The sequence below is a fragment of the Mesoplodon densirostris genome, chromosome 8 (assembly GCF_025265405.1).
Source record: "Mesoplodon densirostris isolate mMesDen1 chromosome 8, mMesDen1 primary haplotype, whole genome shotgun sequence".
Classification (NCBI taxonomy): Eukaryota; Metazoa; Chordata; class Mammalia; order Artiodactyla; family Ziphiidae; genus Mesoplodon; species Mesoplodon densirostris.
This window is the reverse complement of record NC_082668.1, coordinates 83,839,556-83,864,470: the sequence shown is the minus strand read 5'-3', so window position 1 is coordinate 83,864,470 and position 24,915 is coordinate 83,839,556. Positions and strand designations below refer to the sequence as shown.

The 24,915-nt window shown below is 35.5% G+C and overlaps 1 protein-coding gene across 9 annotated transcripts in view; it reads left to right on the top strand.

Moving 5' to 3' along the window:
* The window catches only part of COBLL1 (cordon-bleu WH2 repeat protein like 1), a 165,395-nt gene extending 140,731 nt beyond the window's left edge, over positions 1-24,664 (top strand). For 4 of the 9 annotated variants that reach the window (XM_060107021.1, XM_060107019.1, XM_060107027.1 and 1 more), the window contains 8 exons: positions 2,209-2,362; positions 2,839-2,913; positions 4,086-4,205; positions 9,144-9,378; positions 10,397-10,491; positions 14,150-15,729; positions 17,624-17,800; positions 23,741-24,664. In XM_060107021.1, the coding sequence (XP_059963004.1) occupies positions 2,209-2,362; positions 2,839-2,913; positions 4,086-4,205; positions 9,144-9,378; positions 10,397-10,491; positions 14,150-15,729; positions 17,624-17,800; positions 23,741-23,827 (2,523 nt within the window). In that variant the 3' untranslated portion in view covers positions 23,828-24,664. The remainder of the gene's footprint in view (positions 1-2,208; positions 2,363-2,838; positions 2,914-4,085; positions 4,206-9,143; positions 9,379-10,396; positions 10,492-14,149; positions 15,730-17,623; positions 17,801-23,740) is intronic. The other 5 variants (XM_060107022.1, XM_060107020.1, XM_060107025.1 and 2 more) reach the window with 3 other exon arrangements.
* Positions 24,665-24,915: the final 251 nt, after the last annotated feature.

Genomic DNA, 24,915 nt, shown 5'->3' with positions numbered 1-24,915 from the left:
GGTGACTCCAAAGTTTCTGGCATGAACAAATGGAAGAATGACTTGCTGTTTTTATTGAAACAGGGAAGACTGTGAGAACAGGGTTATTTTTAATGGGGGAGATGAAAGGAGGATTATCAGGATCTTAGTTTTAGACATGCTGAGTTTGAAATGAGCTTCAACATTAAATGAAGATCAGACAGAGGTCCAGGATGGAGACATAATTTGGAAATCATCAACATATAAATAATACATGAAACCCAGAGATAGCAGACATTACCAAGAATGAGTATAGATTCTAAAGAGAATATGTCCAAGGACTAGATGAAAAGGAACCAACACAGGAAACAGAGAGTTCAGATATTTGCAGAGTAAGGAAATAGTATTCTGGATATAAGAAAAAGAAGATTTTAGAGGGTGGTCGACTGTTTAATGCTGCTAATATGTCAGACAAATGAGTTCTAAGAAGTAACCACTGATTTAGTCATGAGGGAGGTCACTGATGACTTTGATAGTGTAAAGGAAAAACTCAGTTTTCTACCCATGTAGGGAAAACCCAATTCTTTCCTACTGCGTGTTTCTTCCCTGTGAGTCTCCTTTGCTACTCACACAAAACATTTCACTTCTGTTCAACAAATGTGTAGAGGTTTTCCCCACACCACCAGGCAACTTTTAGATACCAGCATTCAGCTAAATTCTGACACCATCTACCCAGAGACAACATCAGATTCCACAGGATAAGGGCTCAGTCCCACAAGACGTCCCTCCCTTTCCTACACACACTTCAGGCACCAGTCACAAGCCCAAGTTATCACCTCTGCTCCTGACCGACCAGCTATTGATTAGAGATTCCAATGACCCACTTCTTGGACTTCAGATGCCAACCACAAGTCCAGGTTGTTACCTATACTTCTGACCAACTGGCTATTAATGAGAGGTTCCTTCGAGTCCCTCCTCACGTTTGATTAATTTGCTAGAACGGCTCACAGAATTCAGGGAAACACTTGCTTACATTTACCAGTTTCCTAAGGGATATGATAAAGGATATAGATGAACATCTAGATGGAAGAGATGTATAGGGCAAGGTATGTGGGAAGGGGCATGGGGCTTGCACTACCTGTCCAGGTATGCCACTCTCCCAGCACCTCCACGTGTGCACTGGCCTGGAAGCTCTCTGAACTCCATACTTTTGTGATTTTACGGCAGCCTCATCACATAGGCGTGATCAGTCATTAACTCCATTTTCAACCCTTCTCCCTTCTCAAGAGAATGAGGGCAGGGCTGAAAATTCCAGGCTTCTAATCATGACTTTCCCATGACCAGCCCTCATCCAGGAGCCCATCCAGAGTTGCCTCATTACAACAAAAGGTCCTCCTATCATCCAGGAAATTACAAAGGTTTCAGGAGCTCTGTGTCAGGAACTGGGGCCCAAGACCAATATTAGAGCAAGAGATGCTTCTAGTGTTCTTGTCACTTAGGAAAGTTCAAGGGTTTTAGGAGCTCTGTGACAGGAATGTGGGCAGAGACCATTATATATTTTCTGTTATCTCACAGATAGGAATAGTTTTAATGGGTCAAAGGTTGAGAAAAATCTGATTGGAGGGGTTCGAGTGGGAGATGAGAAATTGGAGGAAAAAAACTATGAATAACACTTTTAAGCAGGTTTGTTATAAGGGGAAAGAGCAAGATGATGTGGCAATGGGCCAGGAGGCACCGGCCAGCCTGCTGACAGTCACATGCTGTGAGTGTGAGCATTAGCTGTGTATAGAGTCGAGGACCTCAAATGACCTTGCCTTTGGTAGACATATAGATTTTTGAAATGTTTGTCATTGATGTATTGTGCCAAAAAGAGAAAGATTAATCAAGCCAGTCTTAATGTACAGATATTCTTCCCTTTTTCACTTCTTACTTTACATCCAGTATTTTCTCTAGATTTTTCTTTGAAAGCTAGTTTTTAACTGAGTTGCCTATGAGTCTTCTACATTTTCATTAGTTGTTTACGTGCCGGCCTCCCATTCTAGCCTAACTTTACTGAGAAGCATCATATTATACTTTTCTTTACATATCCGTCTCTGACACGTGGCAGATACTCCGTAAATGCTTTTTGAATGAATGACCATTATGTTCCATATTGGCATATGATGTGTTTGATGTAAAGGTCAGTGTCTTCCTGAAGTTTGCTGTTCATTTCTGAATAGAGATTCTATTTGGTCACTTTGTTTTCCATAGAGTTCCTCTGGAGCACGCAGAGTGAGGACGGGCTCTCTGCAGCTCAGTAGCACATCTGGTGGGAATTCATCTTTGAAAAGGACAAAGCGAAAAGCACCTTCCCCACCCTCCAAAACAGCCGTGCAACAAAGTGATGAAAATAGTCACGTGACTGGTAATGTTACTTTTCCCATTAACATTAGTGTTGTGTTTTCTTTAATATAGACAATAGAAAAGATAGAGGTTATAAATCACATCTTTTTATTAAATAATATTAGTACTTAAACTTAGGCTTTTAATTAATTGATTTTAATAGTAGTGCTTAGATAGTCCCTGATTGTTCTCACTACCTTTGAAAAATCTGCATAACAAAATTTAAAACTGTACAGCTCCATTATCCTAAAATGAGCATGTTATAATTTGTGACTCTATTCAGAAAGATACTGCCTTTCCAGGATTGACTACATGTAGGATTGGGAATCAAAATAGATTTTAGCTGTATCACAGCTAGACAAGTACAGTGGCTCCTAATAAGGTTAGGGCTATCTTTTTCTGAATTATATAAAAATGACTTAAGTTAAGGTACTACTAAGGAATTGTTTAATTGGCGAATGTGACTTGCTCAGAAGTTGTGTTTCTTCTGTCTTCTAGCCCTGCAGTCGGTACCTGCAATTCCTACAGACAGTGTTTTAGAAGCAAACTCTTCTGAGGGCCTGTCCAGCCCAGGTGTGACACCTCTGTTCCACATCATGTAACCACTGAGAAAGAACTTCCAGGACAGTTGAGGGATGAATCTAGTCGTAATGCTCTGTATATGAAGGAGATACAGATGCTTTGTCTTCATTTCCCACATTATATAGTATAAAATGAAAAATATTCCCCTCCCTGAGTTCAGAGTGTGAAACACAGAAATCAAAATTTTAGTTCTGTGATGGTACCTTGAGTGCTTTTCCTACTAGGTCTCCTGCTTTTCCTTATGCAATGTCAGGTTGCCATTTATTAATCTTCTCCCCAAGAGGAATGACACATCTTAGTTAGGAATGTACCTTGGTGTGTTCAGAAGAAAACTTACATGAAGGCGTTAAGCATCATTCTTTATGCAACTGTTGTAGGTGTGAATTCATATTGTCCTAATCTGGTGGTAAAAATTTATTATGAAATATTTTCTATTATATGGTTTTATTTTGGATTCTCTCCAAATAAGTGAAATTTCAGTAAAAATCTACTGTTCCTTAATATTTTTAATAATAGCTATTTAGTAGCTATAAGTATGATAAAATTTCTTAATCATTAGGCTTAAAGTTAGGTGTAAATGAATATGACAGACTAATGTTTAATCCAAAATTAAATAGAATATTTAATAGAATATTACTATGTCAGTACTTTAGCATGGAAATAATTTGATAGGTATAAAAATTGCTTAATATAACTACCTAATTTTTATAATCCACACTCACAAATACAGAAAAACTCAGAAGCACCCAAATGCTCCTGAATCTTTAATCCTTAGGTAATATTTAGGAATTTAAGATTTTGATATAGAATTCTCCTTTCCTCTGTGATTAAAAACACTATCATTAGGTAACTAGTAATTTTTCTCAAGTCTTACCCAGAATAATATCAATGATACCATTGTTTCACAAAGGAAATTTATTAAATAATATCGAACTATATAAATGAAATGAGAAGATTTCTGAAGTATTAGAGAAAAGTGGCTGCTATTCAAACTTTGCTTGATAGCTGTTTTTCTTCCTTTTTTTCCCCCTTTACCTCTTCTTGTTTAATGCATGGCTAATTGTGAGTTAACATATCTAATTTCTTATGAAATGCTTCTTGGTCTCTGCTTGCTTAATTCTGTTTTCTAAGTGCCATTTCCACAGATTTTACTTCTTTGGCAGAATCCTCCCTTGGCCCTGGGCTCCCCGGTCACGAACAGTGCGCTGTGCCCCAGCTGCCGGCCGAAGCCCCTCTCTCGGAGTACCCTGGAACGCCCGAGGTAGCTGCCGCATCTCTGCCATGTAGGTGACTTGGCCTTTCCTGCCTGCTGCTTTGTTTAAGACAGATTGAGATGTCATCACATTTATATTTGGTTACTTGTTGATTCCTTGTGTAAAAATGTCTCATAAAAAAAATAGTCGTTTCTGCCTTGTCACTTGAAATTCTTGGAGTTTGATGTTTTCCCTAATCACATAGTGAATGAATATGGCAACATGTAAGATGATAAAATCAGTGGCTCTGAAGGATTTCAGCTTCTCTTCTATTTGGCTTTCTGCTTTTTGGCAAAACTGTTTGAACTTTATTATTTTCAACATATAACTATATAAATATAAAAGAATACATATATTTTCTTTATCGAACTACTCTTTTGTTATCTAGGCATGGCTTATTTTCTATAGTATTGCTTTTGATTGGGATTTTTTTTTTTTAAGTGAGCGAATTTTTTTGTTTCCATATGGTAAAACTTCATAGGTAATATTTGAATTCTATCATAAATAACTTTATTCAATTTTTCAGTGACTCAGAAAAAGTCCTTATCACCTCAAACCAGTTGTTTAAAATCAGTATACTATCATACACTCGTTAAAGTAATGAAAAATTGTGTGGCCAGTTTGGGAAATACTTTAGCAGGGGTTTTTTTTTTTTTTTAAATAAAAATAAGGATTCATTTTCTATATGACCCAGAAATCTCACTCCTAAGACTTCTCAAGAAAAGTGAAAACGAATGTGCATACAAAAACCTGCATGTGAATTATTATAGAATTTATGTAATTGCCAAAAATGGGAAACAACCCAATGTCCCTAAACTGAGGAATGGATAAACAAAATGTAGTTTGTCCATATGTTGGAATACTACAACCTAGCCAAAAGAAGGAACAAATAACTAATACATGCAACAACATGGCTAAATCTTAAATACATTGTTAAATGAAGGAAGCTAGACTTAAATGGCTAGATGCTGTATGATTTCATTTATATGACATTCTTGCAAAGGCATAACTATAGGGATAATTGCTGCCAGGGGCTGGGGTTAGAGAGAGGAGTTGATTACCAAGGAGCCTGGGGGATTTTGTAAGCTGATGGAATTGTTCTACATCTTGATTGTGGTGCTGGTCACAGAAAGATAGATAGATAGATAGATGTCAAAACTGGACATTCTAAAATGTATTCCAAAAATGATGAATCTTACTGAAATTATACCTCAGTTTTTAAAAATGAAAGAGAAAACAACTCTGTCAGAAATTACAGCAGTGTCTGACACAGTGAACGCTTTTTTGAATGAATGAATTTTTTTTAAAAGTTCACCAGAATAGATTTAATCTAATACAATTCTGTTTTAGCAAAGAGTAGTATCTGTCAAAACAATTCTGCCCTTTGACCATCTCCAGGAAAAATACACAAGATGTCCCAAAAGGCTTAGTGAAATTTTAAGCTTTAATAACTTATAAGATGCTACAAACTAAGTTTAATTAAATTTCTTTTACACATATTATATTTTGTGAATTTTAAATAATTTTTTAATTTTATTTTTTGTTTCAGTCAATTTTGCAATCTTTAGAGTGAAAAAATTAAGATAAATATATTCAAATTATATTAGAAAGCTAAGTAAGTGTAAAAGAAACTTCAACAATTACAATTTCAAATGATTTTTTATAATTTTCTACATATTTTGAAAGTTGTTATATCTTACAGCTCCACTAAAGTTTTGGATACTCTGTTCTTTGAAAGTGAATTCTCTTCCCTTAGAACATGCTGTTTATTTCTGAATAGAGATTCTATTTGGTCACTTTGTTTTCCATAGAGTTCCTCTGGAGCACGCAGAGTGAGGACAGGCTCATCTCTTGCTCTAATATTGAAGCTGAAATATGATAGTTGTGACCTAACATTGTGAAAATTATTCACTGTTCACAGCCCCCACTTTGTTTTGTTGTTATTGCTGTAGTTCTAAAATTTGGCCATAGTATAAGTCTGTTAACACATACAAAACAAACTTGATTTAATATTTTTTAAAGCTTGGAAAAAATCTGTAGTAGTCAAACAACAAAGTGTGAAAGTGCTCTTAGTTAGAATTTTTAAAAAGAATCACAGCCTTTTCTAAGACTTTTAATGACAGGAATGAAGTTCAAATGTATATATTTAAGAAAGCCTGTATGATGCTTATAACTACTAAGTTATAAAACCCCAGAAAAATAATTTGAAAAGATTTCTGAAACATGTGACTCATTCTTCATACTTTGAGACCAGTTTCTCAGTGAGGACCTCATACTTAAAGAAAGTTGAGGACCTCGACTTTTTAAAGAAAAGTTGTGTATCTATATAAAACACGTGATGGTAAAGAGAGAAATAGGGAGAAAGATCAATAATTTGCTAAATGTTACCTCAGTTAATATAATTTCCAAAAGAGCTTAATATATACCAAGGAGCCATCTATAAAACATACTTGCATCTAAACCATAATGGCCTTTCATTTTTCCTTGATACACAGTTTTCAAATTATGTAAATATACTCTTACTGTATAGATGTAATATACTATTGTAAAGGCATAATATTGTACATTGGCATCAAAATAACTATTTCATGTCATGATAAAGCAAGATTTATAAGTATATACATATATATATATATATATATTTTTTTTTTTTTTTTTTTTTGCGGTATGCGGGCCTCTCACTGTTGTGGCCTCTCCCATTGCGGAGCACAGGCTCCGGACGCACAGGCTCAGCGGCCATGGCTCACGGGCCCAGCCGCTCCACGGCATGTGGGATCTTCATGGACCGGGGCACGAACCCGTGTCCCCTGCATCGGCAGGCAGACTCTCAACCATTGCGCCACCAGGGAAGCCCTACATATATTTTTATATATAAATTTACTTAAAGTCAGATTCTTTTTTTTTTTTTAAAAACTAATTTATTTTTGGCTGCGTTGGGTCTTCGTTGCTGCGCATGGGCTTTCTTTAGTTGCGTCGAGTGGGGGCCACTCTTCATTGTGGCGTGTGGGCTTCTCATTGCGGCGGCTTCTCTTGTCGTGGAGCACAGGCTCTAGGTACGTGGGCTCAGTAGTTGTGGCACGTGGGCTCGAGTGAAGGCTCAGTAGTTGCAGCACATGGGCTTAGTTGCTCTGCAGCATGTGGGATCTTCCCGGACCAGGGCTCAAACCCGTGTCCCCTGCATTGGCAGGTGGATTCTTAACCACTGCGCCACCAGGGAGCCCGTAAAGTCAAATCCTTCAATGTTTTTTCTAAGTAATCTGTTTTTTAATTTACGATAAAAATGTCATTAAAATTCCCCATATTTATTAAAAAGCACAAATAGCATACTTTTCTGTCTATATACTTAAAGATACAATTAAAGAAATACATTTTAAGTACTTCACATATTCTTCAAATACGTTAAACTTTTTTTTTTTAATTTTGTAGATGTGCTGATCACTATAATCCAGTGCTATACTACCCTTTTTACCCCTCTATTGTGGTAAAATTAAACTTTGTTCAGCTGCTATTATGTAAGTGGAAGTGTTGAATTATATTTATTTATTTTTATAAATTAATTAGTTATTTATTTTTGGCTGCGTTAGGTCTTCGTTGCTGTGCGCAGGCTTTTCTCTAGTTGCAGCGAGTGGGGGCTACTCTTCATTGCGGTGCACGGGCTTCTCATTGCGGCGGCTTCTCTTGTTGCGGAGCTAAGTGCATGGGCTTCAGTAGTTGTAGCACGTGGGCTCAGTATTTGTGGCTCACGGGCTCTAGAGCACAGGCTCAGTAGTTGTGGCACACGGGCTTAGTTGCTCCGCGGCATGTGGGATCTTCCCGGACGAGGGCTCAAACCCATGTCCTCTGCACTGGCAGGTGGATTCTTAACCACTGCACCACCAGGGAAGCCCTGAATTATATTAAAATAAGCAAAGATCCAGAACCTCATTCTTTGGTTTAAATTTACTTTCACAGCTAGTGTGGACACCAATTGCTTAGGATGTCTCCTCTTTTACCTTGTTGGCCATTTGGTGTTTGTTAGTGCTAAGAAATTATAATAAAACAATTTCATTCAATGAAATACTAACCACAGCTATTGAAAAGAGTCATACACACACATATATTGATATGGGACAACCTTTAAGACATAGTTAAGTGGAGGAAAAAAAAGTTAGTGTAAAACATCAGGTATATTATGCTCCCATTTATATTAAATAAACCAAGAATAGAGAGAAAGAAGGAAATGTATGTATATCTGCTTAAACGGTATATGCTCATTATACTTTCTGATAATATAGAGGAAAAAAAACTGTTAAGGGAAGTTGCCTCTGAGAATCCAACTGAGTAGGAGTTAAAATTAATTTTCGTTGCATAATCGTTATTCTATTTGTATATTAAAAATTATATTAAGCATCTAAGTAAATCGCTTTTCACCTTGGTTGCACACTAGAATCACCTGAAAGAACCTTAAAAAAATTCTTGGTCCCTCCCTTCAGAGATTCTGATTTAACAGATGTGGATTAGAGGTGAGCATCAGTATTTTTAAAAGATGCTCAGATAATTCTCAATCTGAGTTGGTACTGATAATTACTGAGTCAAACTTTATAAGTACACTTGGAGCCAATCTAAAAATCTCGTGTTCTTTTTGTTTACATTTAAAGCCATTGCATCAAGGTAAAAATCATTTAAACTGAAAGATACATTCTTAAATGAAATATGTAACTTGAAGCTTATGAGCTTAAATAACCTCTTTTTTTCTACCATAAATAAAACAGAAAGACAGCATATTATTTTTAGAAATGTATGTCTGAGATAATCTGATTATATGTTAATGTAATTATTCACCATTAGAAAAGTATTTTACTATTAGCTTTGAATCAGAATTTAAAAGAGTCCAACTAATTATTATTTTAAAAATTCCTTCCTTGCCAGGATTGTACAGGATGAATGAGGCAAATTAATATTTAGGATTATATCTTCATTTCTTTGTAGCTGGAATAAGCTCTGATTACAGCCTTGAAGAGATAGATGAAAAGGAAGAACTGAGTGAAGTGCCTAAAGATGAGGCTGAAAATACTTCTCTGAAGTCGCAAGACATTCCTACTGTATCTACTGATATAATAAATACACTGAAAAATGATCCTGACTCAGCCCTTGGCAGTGATACTGGAGAGTCCTCACAAAACTCCAAAGAAGAAAAACAAGGAACTAGAAACACAGATGGACAGTAAGTAGTCTGTATGCCAGACGTGGTGGTGGTGGTTTGTTTAATTGATACTAGTCTTCTGAAATGTAGAACTGATATTTTAAACACAAGTAGACTCATTTCTTTAGCTTATACTTTATCCCTTTTACAACCATTTAAAGAAATGTTTATTCATAAAGTATTAATTTACATGTGATTGTTTTTAAATAAAATCAAATCCAACAGTTCTGGTATCCCTGTGGCAGATCAACCATAACATGTAGTTATTTTGTATGAAGATTAGCATTTTTGTTTGTGTTGCGTTTGTTTTGCCTATTACCTATTTGGCCTAAATGAAATATCTAATTTTCAATTTTCACCAAATGCTCCTGAAGAATTTTTACTAACTGCTATATAAAACAATTCTGCCTCTTAGAATATGATGTTAAATCACTAATATTGTTTTTACAGTCAACTTTATGAAGCAGAGAATGCACCTTCCCCTTGGTCCTAGGAATCGAAAGTTAAAGTATACTTATGTTCTGTTAGAAATGCCACACTATGAATAAAGATGAAATCAAGTAGGCAAAATAAACCATTTTATCAAAGTTTTATTATAATTTGCATGAGATTGTCTCCAAATTAATCTCTTGTATCACCAAAAAAAACCCCAATGAAGTCAGTTCACATCCTGACTTGCCACAAGCTGACCTTGCCAGATGCAAGGAAAATGTCTATGAGAGTACATTTCATTTAGTTCCTTTTTCTTTAAAAGATAATAATTGATAATAACAAAAAGACACTGTCTTGGGGAAAGTGTCCATTTTACCAAGCTTCTTACATCTTTCTTTGTAACAGGGTCACCATATGAAAGCTAATGTTTCATAGCAGCATTTCCTCTCAGTTGTATTCTTTCTTTGCTATTAAATTTCTAATATTTGGCAGAAAAAGATGATTATTCCAGTTCATCTGTCTTTGGAAATTATTGCCTGTTTTATCATCGTGTATGTGTATGTGTGTGTGTGTTTCAATATATAACATACAATATCATATTTTACAGAGGACCACACATTATGGTATGTAATTCAAGCGACAAAGCGAGGGTAGTTGACAGTGTGAGAAACCTGAGGTCACCGGGCCCAAACCAGGAGAATGGTGAGTTCTATAAACACTAATAGCCAACACTTTCATAGCACTAGCTATGTGCCAAGGACCTTAAACACTTTTTATATATTAAATCATTGAATGTTGTGTATTAACTCATTTATGGGTATTATTACTTTAGTCCCATCTTACAGATAATAGAGCCACAAAGACATTATGTAACTCACCTGAGGTACCACAGTTAGTAAGTGGTGAACCTCAAATTTGAACTCAGGCAGTATGGGTTCAATACGTGTTGATTCCAAAATGTGCTTCTAAATACCATGTGTTCTAATGTTGTTGTTGTTAAATCTTAGAGATTATCTAACCTAGATCTTGGATCTTAAAGATGTATACTCTGTGTATACTTATGATCTACTTCTCTTTTTTCCTTCTACTGACTCCCTAACCCAAGCCTGTTTTATTTCATAGTCGGGTTGCTATACCTAAGGTGAAACTTGTCTGCCTGATTTTTCAGGCCCAAACCATCTAATTATGTAATAGTGCTTACCAGTATTTCCCACTCCCCGCCCCCCAATCAAGACAGTTTATTCTCTTTCTCATGATATATTTCACTCATTTCTATCATTAGGCCTATGCTCATTTTTATCTTTGCCTGGAAAATAATTTTCCACCTATCTTCACTCGTTCAACTATTATCCAAATCCTGCCACTTTACTTATTCTGTTACTTGATTACTAGAAGCCATGTAGTTCTCTGTCTCAACTACTCAATTGGATTGGACAGTCTTTGATCATAGAAATTATATCTGATACTTTGTTTGAATTCCTTATAGCAGAATACTGAGATATGGTTAAAATATATATTTAGGATTGAATTTCAGAAAAATGATACTATACAAATAGAAGATGCAAGGAAGACACAATGGTATTTTAAGGGGGTATGAAGAAAGTGCTTATTCTCATAGTCCAATCTATTATGTTAATATATAAAACTAGGTTAAGATTCATAGAAAACATAGGGATATATATATATATATATATAAAACATGGATTATCCCAATGTCACAAACAAGATGGACAGATGGATAGATATAGATATGTCATTTTATGTATGTGGTATGTGTTGGTTAATTTGAATATATATGTCTCTGACTCATTTTCCTCATGGTCAATACCATCCTGAGATACAAGTGTACAACTTATATACTTGTATATAATTTCCCCCTTTTTTCTTCTTGACTCAGTTTTTTACAACATACGCTATGATGGCAATAGCATTTCTATTGAGAAGTCATGATTTAAAAGCTGTTTACGTCTTTTAAAAATCATAGTCAAATTAAATCATTTTTGCGAAGATTTTGGCATCATATTAGTGCTAGGGTCACAAGTACATTTCCGTAATACCTTTATTTTGATTTGCACTTGATTTACAATGACCCTTGTCAACTCTAGGTGATTTTTAAATAATTTGTTATCCTTAAACTAGTTTTATTCTCCTTTTCTCTTTTTTTTTTTTTTTAACCTACCCTGTATACTTATCTAAATCATCCTTTCATCAGGTTGTTGATGTTCGTGTCAGTGTTGAGTAGGGGGAAGTACAGTATAGTACAAAATATACCTTCTCCCTCTACTGGCCAGTCTTGAAAACTGGCCTGTTCATTCATTGACATTTCATTGGCATTATCATCGATATGTAGGAGGATGGACTAGCTAATGAATTCAGGAGTGATTCTAGGTTTCCAGGCCTGACAATCATTGAAAATTTTGAAATTGTGAAATTTTGATGAGAAATTCAGTTAGATAATGGTGAAGTAGGTGTAACCCACAGAAAATGTGAAAAATAGAAACTTAGAGTTCTAAAACCAGTAAATTAGGGTTAGAGGGGATTTAATTTAAAGTATATTTTTTATGTTGATTTACCTTCTTTTGGAAACTGTTTCCATTCTGCAACTGGGATATACCTATATTCAGTGGAAAATGAAAAATTAGAAAGAGAAAAGGAAATACATTTAGGCTCATTTTCTGGTGCCAGGACCATTTCTTAAATTCTTTTGTGCTCGTATCAGCATTGAGAGTACCACTTTTCATATAGATATTAAAAACACTTAAGAACCAAGTAAATAGGAACACAGGCAGAGATGTGTCTCTTCTGTGGTTCCTAATCACGTGTCCTTAATTTTATAAATCACAAAAGTTAATAATTATTAGTCACTGAGGAAAGAAATCACTTGAATAGACAATATGTATTCAAATAACCAGTTGCATTTTATGTGGGAAGAATAAAAATGAATTCCATTTTTAAATTATATATGTAATATAGGAACCTTGCAACATAATAGAAAATATAACCACCATGATCAAATAATTGTGCAGTTAGGCAGGGTCTAAAAATATAAAGATTAAAAAAAATTGTATCCAAATTTACCTGGCAACATGATTTTTTTTTTTGCGTGCATATCTTTCTTTTTTCACAGAGGACCCATTTTAAATAGCTCATGATATATTTTAAGCAGTGAACTTTATCTTATAGATGAAAGTGAGTGATTAGAAAACTATAGAGAAATACTTGACATCCTTTCACAATTTGACGTCCAAGGCTCACGTTTCACTTGTGCTGTGCAAACAATCATATCTGAAAGGAGAGGCCACTGAGGATTTTGAAGATGAGGGCTAGCTGGTTACTCAGAAGAAATAACTCTTCATGGCTGGAGGAGCACAGTATATAAATCACTTGGCTTAGTACAAAACATGTGGTACACATTCATAAGCTTGTGTTTCCTTCCAGATGCCTCATTCCAACTCTTTGCCATCATGTTGTTGGCTGGCAACTGTTGCTTTGTTAACCTAGACACTGGAAAATGATTTTTGTTTTCAGGAGGTCTGAATTAAAATTAAGAGGAAAGGTAGTGCTGGGGAGAGGGAAGTTGTTTTCTCTACCTGGATTCAGACATGAGAAAAATAGTTATTTTTTCTCACAGAGAAAAATCAAAACCCACATGATTGTTTTTATGTAGTTGAAATCACCCATATTGTGACTGAAAACAAAGTCCTCTAAAACTATTTAGCAAGGGCACCTAATTAATAAGACAATCAACTTAGGTTCTGTTTTTACTTCAACTCTTAAAGGTAAGGTTTTGTTGTCTTCCTTAATTAAAACTGATAGCATTTTCTGGGATTGTTTCCCTTTTAATGTTAGGTATAAAATGTAAATATACTAGGGATTATAGAAAAGACAGAATCAAAATGGAAAAAAATAGAAGAATAAAAACATTTTTTAAAATTTGTCAATGTCTTTTGTCATTCTTAACAATGACTGAAATATGGTCTTTATTTAAAAGAAAAATCATAGCTATCTTCTATGAGTACTTGTTTTGGGCAATACACTATCCTAATAAGCATGTTACATAAATGATATATATAATACATGTTTTTGTTTACATCTGAGCAAACTGAGGCTCAAAGAGGGTAAGTAATATGATGTGGCCATACAGGTTGTAATTAGTCAAGCTGATTCCAGATTCAGGTCTCTATGATATCAAAGCCCATGCTGTTTTCTCTGTATGCCACTACCTGTATAATTTTTGTATAATTGGTAGCTGAAAATTATCTATAGAATTCAAATCAACCTGTTTCAGTTTGGGGGAGGCAGGCATTGAAAACTTGAGGTTTTCTATTTTTTTCATATACTTTATGATATTTTTTCTCAGTAGATCAAAATGAAATAATTGTCATTCCAACAAACACAGAAGAGAGTATGAAAAATGGAATGAGGAGAACAGAAATCAGTGTAGCAGGTGTTGCCAAAAGTAACAATGCGGACATGGAAGTTGACAGACTATCAAACTATCAGGTATATAAAACTGATACTGCTAGAAGTTACAAGGAAAATCATCTTGCTGCTTCATCAGCACCAGATCAAAAACTGATTCAACCTAGTGCAGAAAAGACAAAAATGCAAGATGCAGCAATTCAGACAATCCCTTCCTGTGACAGTTTTGATGGGAATCACCAAGATCATAATTTGTCTGATGTCAAAGTTGATGAAAGTGTGCAAACTTCAAGTAACAACAAATCAACTCAACACTCATCTTTAAGCCCACAAGATTCTTTAGATACCTCAAGAGAATTTGAGAGTCAGGGCCCCCAAATTATATATACAAAAGAGCAACTCACCATAAAAGATCCAGTTTGTGCACATGGTAATGATGATCTTTTGCCTCCTGTAGATGGGACTGATAAAAATTCAACAGCTTCTTATATAAAGAATTATCCATTTTACAGACAAGACTATAATCCCAAGCCAAAACCTTCAAATGAAATTACAAGAGAGTACATACCCAAAATTGGGATGACTACTTACAAAATAGTGCCTCCCAAATCTCTAGAAATATTGAAAGATTGGGAATCGGAAACCATAGGGTACAAAAATGATCAGGAGGTAAATACTTTAGGAGAAAAGGACACTCATGAGAATGTGAAATTAACTGCAATCCAAACAGAAGATCCTGTTATTTCTGAAAGCCCAAAGGAGCCAGAAGCAGACCTGAAACCAAAGCCTACCCTGAGAACAGAGCATCAGGTGCAAAGTGAGGAGAGCTTTACCCACAGCACAATGTCAAATCCTCTGAAACCTGCTCCCAAAATGATGAGAGACACTGGCACAGGTCCTTTTGTGCCAAATTTGGAAGATATAAACAGTATTTTGGAGTCAAAACTTAAATCTCGGGTTTCAAATCCCCACTCCAAACCAAGTTCTTTTTTCTTGCAGATGCAAAAAAGAGTTTCAGGTCATTATGTGACATCTGCAGCTGCCAAGAGTGTTCAAGCTGCCCCCAATCCTACTCCAAAGGAACTAATAAAGAAAGAGTTGGAAAAGGATACAGTACCTCCTCCAGAGCCAGCTCTTTCTCCCTTAAGTAAAACAACTCACTCTCCTCCACAGCCACACATTCAAAACACTGATGATGACAGCAATCAGAAGCCTACTGAAACCTCTCCCCCTCCCACAGCCCCCAAACCTGTTCCTCTTCCCAAGAGTCAGTTAGCACCACTTAACCTGAAGACTCTGAAAACGTTTGGTGCCCCTCGACCATACTCCAGCTCTGCTCCTTCACCGTTTGCCCTCGCTGTGGTGAAACGGTCACAGTCTTTCAGCAAAGGTCGTACGGGGTCACGCAGTGAGGAGGTCGGAGGTGCATCCGCCCGAGCTCCAACTGACACAGAGGGAGGGAAGATTCCTTCCGTAAATACGTTTGTGGACATCCCACAACCAGGTGTGAAAGATAAGGTAAATGTAACCTTTTTAAAAGTAAGGGATTCTTATACAACATGGTTTCAACGGGGTTAACAAAGCATGTCGGTTTGTTCGTGTGTTGCTTAACTCTGAATTCATAATCTACTATCAAGCTACTGTAGGAAGAAAAGAGTAGTAATACACAGAATCTGATAGTTTATTCTCAGAGTTATTATAATTCATATAACTTGATCAGATATTACTATAAGGTCATCATTATATAATTGTATCATTAGGAAATATTTAAATTTAAAGCTTCTTTGCTCCTACATTCGTATAGTGTACTAGTCCATAGTTCTGACTCTCTAGTTTTCTGTGTTTTGCTTATCTCAATTTGTTTATAACTTTTCTGGATGGTCTGGTTGACTTTATTTTCTTTTCCAATTCTCCATAATGGCAAAATAGTTTTAATTACATAAAAACATGAGCAGTATCAAAGACTAGATAAAATAACCAAACATCTCTCAGCTCTGTATTTTCTATCATATACACTCAACCTGAGCTTACCAAACATTGTTATATATAATTTAAATTAAAACCAGAGTTTAAATAGGTAATTTTCTTAATATCCCATTTTGTTAATTCAGTATCAACTTTCCAGTTATACGTATGTTGAGCAAAATATCACTTAACCACCATCTAACCTTAATGGTGTACAAAAAAGGGATTTGTTGACTTCATGTTTGATCAACTAATGATATAATTTGCTAGATTCAAGTAGTATAGTCAGGAAGAAATTCACAGTATGAATTATGATAATCCCCATGCAATTTTTAAAAAACACATTGTGTACTTTTACTCTGATAGTGTTTAAAGAATACTTTCATATTTGTATGACAGTTCCAGAAGCATTTTATACTATTTTTTCAAACACTCCCAGAGTAACAGAACATTAACCATATTGCCAAGTAAAGACTTTTCCATAATTTTAAAGCAATATTTACCTTGAAAAATATTTCTTCATATGTTTTCACATTTATGTTTATTACTTTGATATCATATCAGGAAGAGATATATGATGCAGAGATTAATTCTTTACTTGGGAATAAAGCCTGAGTTTTTTTCTTAGAATGGAATACCATTTCTAAACAACAGAAGCTTGATTTATATAATACAGTTTTTGAGCCATTGCCTGAGTTCTGTTTAGCTCATCTTTTATAAAGATACTCATCTGGCAGTTCGAAAAAGACATTTTTAAGATTCTTTGAATACAGTTGTCAGTTAAATCATTTACTAAATATTCCTTCCTAAGAAGTTTAATTAAATTTTTGATTCTTAAATTTGGAAATTTCTAATATTTATTTTTAGTCTCATGAGAAAAATAAAGAAAACATGGCCATCAGTTAGCCCCTGTGACTTCCAGAAACACAAAATAAGCTGTTATATAGTCACTAATATTCCTTTATTAGAAGATACATTAGGTTCAACAAGTATGAAATTACCAATATTTGTCCATTTGTACCATCAAAAATAATTTCACAACACTAATATATTGGAACTATGAAAATGGTTTTGTTTTGTTTTTTTTTTTGTCTGTGGAATTTTTATTATTACTTTGGCTCTTCTAGCCAACTTCACTGGAGAAATCGGCATTATTTTATTTACTCAAGGACAGTAAAATTACCACTGCATTTGTGAAACAAAAAGAGGTATCACTTTCCTTCCTTAGCCTCCTGAGTTCAAGATGAGGGAAAGTAATGCCCTCCTCTTCCAGCTGAGCTCTGGCAGCAGAGATAACTCAGTGGATGAGGAAACAGAGCTGAGTCTTTATAAAACACCAGTGAGGCAAATGGTGGTTCTTAAAGAGCTACTGATGATGAAAATGTTTTGCATAATGGCCCATTCTTCACCTGGTATTCATATAAATATTTCACATTTATTTTTATAGGAAAATAACTCTGTACGTAACGAACAGAATCCCCAAACGCCATCTCTGACTGACGGCCCATCATTCACCCTTAAGAGACAAAGTTCTTCAACATTCCAAAGCTCTGACCCAGAACAGATCCGACAGAGTCTGCTGACTGCAATTCGTTCTGGAGAGGCTGCTGCCAAGTTGAAAAGGGTAAGTTTTCTTTATCAGATGGGTGACAGTGGGTTTATTTTCAACATTGTCAAACTCATACTTAGGGGAAATTGTTTTCTGGCTTTTAAGTCTGAATAGGGAAGATGCCAGAAGTTACTCTTTTATGTCAGGGGTCATTTTTGAAGTATAAGCTGAGAGAGTACTTAAAAATATGTCAGGTCTGTTTTCCAAAACATGGGCCAGGTGCAGAACACTAGTTTTGCTCATTATTATGTATCTATATATAGAAAGTGCCTTGGACTCTTATTTTAAAAAATTGTGTCAGCACAGCAAGAAAGAGTCTTTTGCAAAGAAAGTCCCTCCTTTATTCCAGAAAAGCTGCACTGTTGTAGGAGGCTGCAAGTTTTCAGTCATCGCTCCTACAGTAATCAGTTACTACCATACGTGGGATTGGGTGGTTGGGCGGGGGGAGGAGTTTTATAGGCTAAACCAAAATAATGTAGGGAAAATCTAGAGAATTTAGATGAGATCTAATGCAGAAATTCCAATCTTAATAATGCCCTGCCAGAGTCTAGCTTCTCCTTGATGTAGGAGAGCAAGGAGGTGTGCCCCTTTCTTGGGCAAACACCAAAAAGCGTCACAGGGAATTATGTGCAGATGAGTTTCCTCCCTTTGTCGCCTTCATCCTCTGAAAGAGGATGTGGTGCAGCCTTGAGCCTGGCATCCTCACTTGGACCTCCCAGAGGCTGTAGTTTCCCTAAATGTCTTTCTTGTTCTTCCCTTAGTCATCTTGGTTGCAAGTTCCTCAACACCCAAGACAAGTACTCATTATTTCACTGACTCCCTAGGCATTTCATTTTGTGAATTCCTTCTCTAATCATTTTAGAAGCTATTTAGAGAAGAGTAAGAGACTTGTTGAGCAAAACACTGAACTCAACAAAAATGAAATCTGCCAAGGAACAGGAATGCTGCAAAGATAGAAGAAGGGGGGAGGCATCCTCGCGTGTCTACACAGCCAGCCTTGCCTGTGTCAGCCAGCTTCCTGGATGGGTTTCATTGGAGCCCTGGGTGACGGCCGTTCCCACAGAGGACTTGGCGCTCCCATCCGGGCACACATGGTGACAAGGCAAAATATTGTGTGCTGTCAGGAGTGGAGGAAACATGAAGGAATAATTCAGGGGAGTAGGTTTGAATTTTGTGGATTACTTGTAGAGTTTAAATTAAGGTGCCAGGCAGCAAAAAAACAAAAGAAACCAAAAGGCATATTGAAATTGGCATTTCACAGGTCATGACATCTATATTTTGTGGGGGGGTGGGGGGGAATATGTCCTTGTAAATAAACTGTACATTCTCATTTATGAAAATAATTCTATTTCTAATTGTTTCTAATCTTGTAAATTAAGGATGAGTTTCAAAGTTCTCAATTCAATAAATTTGATAAATATTTTTTTAAAGCAGAAAAATACCAAAATTGTACGAGATACTGGGGATACAAAATTGAATAAAATGAAGCCTCTGCCTTCTGGGTGTTCATAGCCTGGGACTGAGAAACAGTGGTACCTCAGGCTCATGGGAGAACAGAAAATAACTGCAGTGCCTTTGTACTAAGTCAGTGGATACATTAATCAGTTTCAGTAAGCTAATCGCAGAAAACAGTGCATTAAGTTGGAAATGCCTTTTAGGCCAACAGAATTTTACAGGCAAGCAGCTGTATACTTGGTGTCTTATGGGCTCCGATTTGGCAGTCTCTTCACGTATAAAATTCTCATTGCTTCCAGAATGAGCTGGATGTGAATCAACACGGAAAGCAGGCCCTAAATGATGATCCTATAATTGTATCCTGTTTATAACTCATTACTTTAGGTTCTATTGAGTCTAAATTCTCTCTCTCAGTAGGAGGTTACTGACAGCTCTGACTCCCTATAGTGTCAGCTCCTAAACTCTGTTTAATGAAAATTCCTTACATAATCCTTTTTCTTCCCTCTGAAGAAAGACACAGGGTCCAGTAGAGTTCATGATATCTACACTCCATGATCAGTACCTTCACTTCTACTTATATATGCTAAAAATGCGTTTTTATATACCAAGACTCAGAAGAACATTGTTTGTAATAGCTCCAGATACATATAACCTTAATATCCCAAAATGGTTGACTAGTGGTATATTCAAAGCATCGACTATCAAATGGCAATAAATTGGATAAAATACACACAACAGAACAATGTAGACAGAGACATAGAAAGATATGTAAAGTTGACAGCATGCAAAACTAAATTATATTATTCAGTGATGCATGCATAGGTGGCAATTATTTTTAAAAGTGAGGAAGTAATTATAAAAATCACAATAGGGTTACTTCCAGAGGGGAAGACGAAGTGCTGTTGGGGGTGTATTAGAGCAAGACGGGCACACAATTTAAGAGGGAACTAAAAAAATTAGTAATCAAGATAAATATTATCTTAATGCGATATTTAAAAATATATAAATTAATGCAAAAATCCACAATAAAGTCAAAATTTTAAATAAAGACAAGACCAGTAGGGAGCTGGAGTAGGGAGTATTCTCTTGACCTGGGTGGTGGGCTACATATATGTCAGTGTTTGTTTTCATTGGGCTGTTCAGTGCACTTCTCTGTACGTGTATTATATTTCAAAAAATTGCAGAAGGTGGTAAAAATGGACACAAGAAGGCTCTAATTTCTTGTGATCTTTGCTTAAGTCCCATATTTCTGTCCTGTTCTGAACATTTCTTCTGGTTTGTTTTACATTCTAACATTTCTTTTATAGAACAGCAGTTACAGTGCCAAATAAAATCTCCAGTGATTTTGACAGTGGGTTTAGATTGTTCATCAGCAAGTTGGCTCCGTGTTTGCCTGTATTTTGGCACCCAAATGTTCACTTTTACTCCAGGTACCAACCTGCCTTATGGCTCTTGTTCATACTTGAGCAATTAACCTTCATTAAATAGTTGGTTCACATTAGAACAATTATCTAGTTGATTGCTCTAGTGTAAATGTAGTCGTGACTTTTCATGTTTCTTAAGGCTTTTTTCCCATGCCTTACCCCCAAGTCAACCCACATATAGTCAAAGTGATTTGTCTTCATATAAAGCATTAATAAATCTAGCACAGTATTTTCTAAAATGTGTTTGATGTTAAGATGTATGTATGACAGCAAATTGTTTTCAGAGAATAAGAGATTAAGTCATCTATTATCATTGACTTGTGTTGACACAAGAACTTCTTTGGCTGCTTTTGGTTCTTGTTGGTGCTCAACTTACTAAGGTTATTACACTATTATAAGGAGAATATAGGTTTGTAAATATAAAAGTCTGAAAATAAACTGATGAATGATATTTAGTGCTTGGTATTAAGTGTTTCCTCGGAAAATAAAACTTATCGTTAACTAGGTAGAAATCTGGAGGGAAGAGAAAACCTGGATAAGTCACCCAGGATCTTCCTGGCTTATTTTGTTTAATTAGTCTGCTTTTTATTCATATTTCCTTGGTTTGAATTTGAACAGTCCAAGTGTTTCAGGTTGGCAGCTCTTTCCATGTATTTTAAAAGTAAAAATAAATGATGGTTTCATAGTAAGAAAGCTATGTGAATATTCCTGAAAATTTCTTGAACTTCAAGGGTAGACAGTCAACTAGTAGGTGCTTACATCAGTAAATTCTTAAAGTTACTTTTTAAAGATATCTTTATTACTAGTGTCCTGTGGTCACTGTTCAAAAAATTCAAGCAATACTTTTATACTTCATAAATGTTTGTAAAAAGTTACCATATTTCATCTAAGAAATAGTCATCGAGTTACACTGACCAGGCACTAAAATAACTATGAGTATGAAGTAGGTATGAAGTGGCATTAAAATAGACAAGGTCTCTGACCTCAAAAAATTCATAGAAGAGTATTCGAATGATATCTTCTCATGTTTGAAGTTTAAGTAAACAAATTTTTAAATAACAAAATACCATTTCCCCCCAGAGTAACTGCTCTGGATAGAGTACAGTGTAACCTTTCAGACCACTTTTGTCGTATATAAACATTTATTTTTTTCTAACAAAAATGCAATCCTCTGTAAAACACTGTTAAATATATATCTATCTCTTGAAGCTTTCCCTTTTATTACATACATATCTATGCTATTCTTTTAAAACTATGTAGTATTTGGAATTCGCTGGTGGTCCAGTGGTTAGGACTCTGAGCTCTCACTGCCAAGGGCCCATGTTCAATCCGTGGTCAGGGAACTAAGATCCCACAAGTTGCGTGGTGCGGCCAAAAAAAAAAAAAAAAAAAAGACAACATAGTATTTGTATGAATGAACCATAGCTTATTTGCTCCTTACTGGTAGACATTTAACTGGATTCTAGTTTTTCACTCTATAAATGATGTTACAATTAACATCTTTTACTTATAGACATTTAGAACCATCAGTATGTTTTTTAAATGCTTAAACCAAATTTCCTCTATTTTACTTTACAAAGAATATGAGAACTGCAACTTTGGCAAGAATTACAAAAATAACCCCTCACACACAGAGAGACTTTTCAGACCAAGATTACATAACAAAAAGCCATTACCTGTCTGTTTGTTGGCTGTACTTGGAAAGTAGCCCCACATGAGTACTGAATAGGGTTCAGATAAGTAAGTGTTCCTTCCCTTGGTGGCAACTTTTCTGCTTAGCTATTTTATTTCAGGTGGATGGTGTCAACCACTCAACTCCATCCTGGGTTCATAAGACAGTCAAGAAAATTGATTAGTTTAGATGATCTATCTTTGTTTAGTAAAAGGCAAGAAATGAAGCACCAGGAAACCAAAGCCAACCTAAATTTGCCAACTTTATTTTCCTTTTCACTAACACTCTGTTGCTAGGCAGAATCTGTGGCCTTTTGTACTTCAGTTCTCTTCTTATGAAAAGAGGATAATGTTTGGTTATAAAGCTGAACTGGTCAAATTACAATCAATCAAGAGATGAACCATTTTTCTTAAAATACTGTCATATTTTATATGTAATATTTCAAAATATTCTACCTACTTACTATTCAGAATCCAGATAACTTTCTTCTACATTCCTGTAAGTAATGTTGAAATTTCAAGCTATTTAGGAAATTTTGTTTTAGTGTTTTTTATTCCCTTACAGTTTGTAAATAGGAAACTTTGCCATAGAATTTTGGAACTTAGGAGATTATTCCCTAGTGAATAAACTCCTTTTCATTCTGCATTTGTTTTGGCAAAACAGTTATAGGTTTGACTTTTTTAGCCCTTCAAATGAAGGCATTTTAAAAACCAAAGCTAGTTTTTCTTATAAATGAGGGGTACCTGGGAGAGTAACTTCAAGTTAATATATATCATCAATATGAAAATTATAGAATTCATTGCTTTGTGGAATTTTTTTTTTTTTTTTTTTCCTTTTTGCGTTATGTGGGCCTCTCACTGTTGTGGCCTCTCCCGTTGCGGAGCACAGGCTCCGGATGCGCAGGCCCAGCGGCCATGGCTCACGGGCCCAGCCGCTCCGCGGCATATGGGATCCTCCCAGACCGGGGCACGAACCCGTATCCCCTGCATCGGCAGGCGGACTCTCAACCACTGCGCCACCAGGGAGGCCCTGCTTTGTGGAATTTGCTTTATTTTTCTACATTCTCCAAGGTACTTTGGGGGGGGCCAGAATTAATCTAGCTAAAAATGCGCTTTAACAACTTGGCCTGCAGTCTGCTTGTGCTCTTGTCCTTTGAGTTGATTTGGTAGTTTTGTAAAGACTAAGGTGTGTTCATGGATTATTTAACTTGTTTGCTGTGGAAATAACTCATTTTTAATTTCATGGTAGAATGAACATTTATTCTTGATTATTTGAAATTTATTGAATAATAAATACTAAATGTTAGCATTTACAATTAAGTAGAAGTTAAAATGTGGTGATTGTTGAAAATTGAAAATTTCCCATTTTAAATTGATGGGTGCAAAGTGTGTTTCTTTCTCTTAGGTTACAGTTCCATCAAATACAGTATCTGTGAATGGAAGGTCAAGATTCAGCCACTCCATGTCCCTTGATGCCCAGGATGGCCATTAAATGTTGCCCTGCCATGCCGCACTTCACCAGCTCTATTGCACAGAACGACTTCATACTGATGGAGAATGTTAGCAAATGTATGTTCAGATGTACACTAATATATTATCTATTAAAGCATAAGAACTTGTGCTGTGGCTTTTAATGCCAAAAGAAGAATTACCAGAATTTATAATTTATAATAATATCTTTGGCCTTTTTTGCCTTAAGAACTGAATATGCTGCTTTAGAACTTTAAGACAAGGTGTTAATGACTTTCATTTTTCTCAAATGAGAAATAGTCACCTTTTGTTGATTTCACTTATTGACACATTCTCTACAATTGTGACTTAGACAAAGGGATAAATTAAGATTCATAGACATATATTTGTATGACACATAAATAACTGGGCAAACATAGATCTGACATTTGCTGCCTCAATGTTATAGTTTAATTGGAAATGTTTATGTTATATTAAAGCCCATAATAAATAGTCCATTGATGGATATAACATGTTATGGGGTGGGTACCCCATCCTCTAAACATAAACATTAAGGTTTCAGAAATCCTGGTTTTAATTAAAGCGATTGATAGTCATTATGTAGTTCAGATGCTAATATTCTGAATAGTAATATATATTTACATTAAAGCTAAAATTGTTAAGCAAAACAATGCCTAATTTGTTGGCTTGTAACTGTTCTGGGGTCTAGAGCTTGTTGATGTTCAATTCCTACTTTAAAAATTTAACTGCTCATTTATTCTAAAAGCCTTGTCAAACAAACTGATGTTATGTTGGTTTTTACTAAAGCTACTGGGATATCTGCCTCTTTGGAAAATGTGTTGCTTTTTCCCGTTTAATAAAAGCAAGTTATATATTTGGGATGCGTTATAAAATGCAGTTTGTGTCAATCAACATATTTGTGCACTTCACCTGATGAACACATCTCCATCAGCCAGTAAACAAATAAGTAATATAGTAAGACCGACCATTTATCAGGGCTCCCTGGTGTGTATGAGCCCATGTATTCTAACTCCAAAATGCATAACATGCTTAGCAGAGTTCCTGACACATGGCAAGTAACATTAAGTTAAATATTGCTGCTATTTCCTT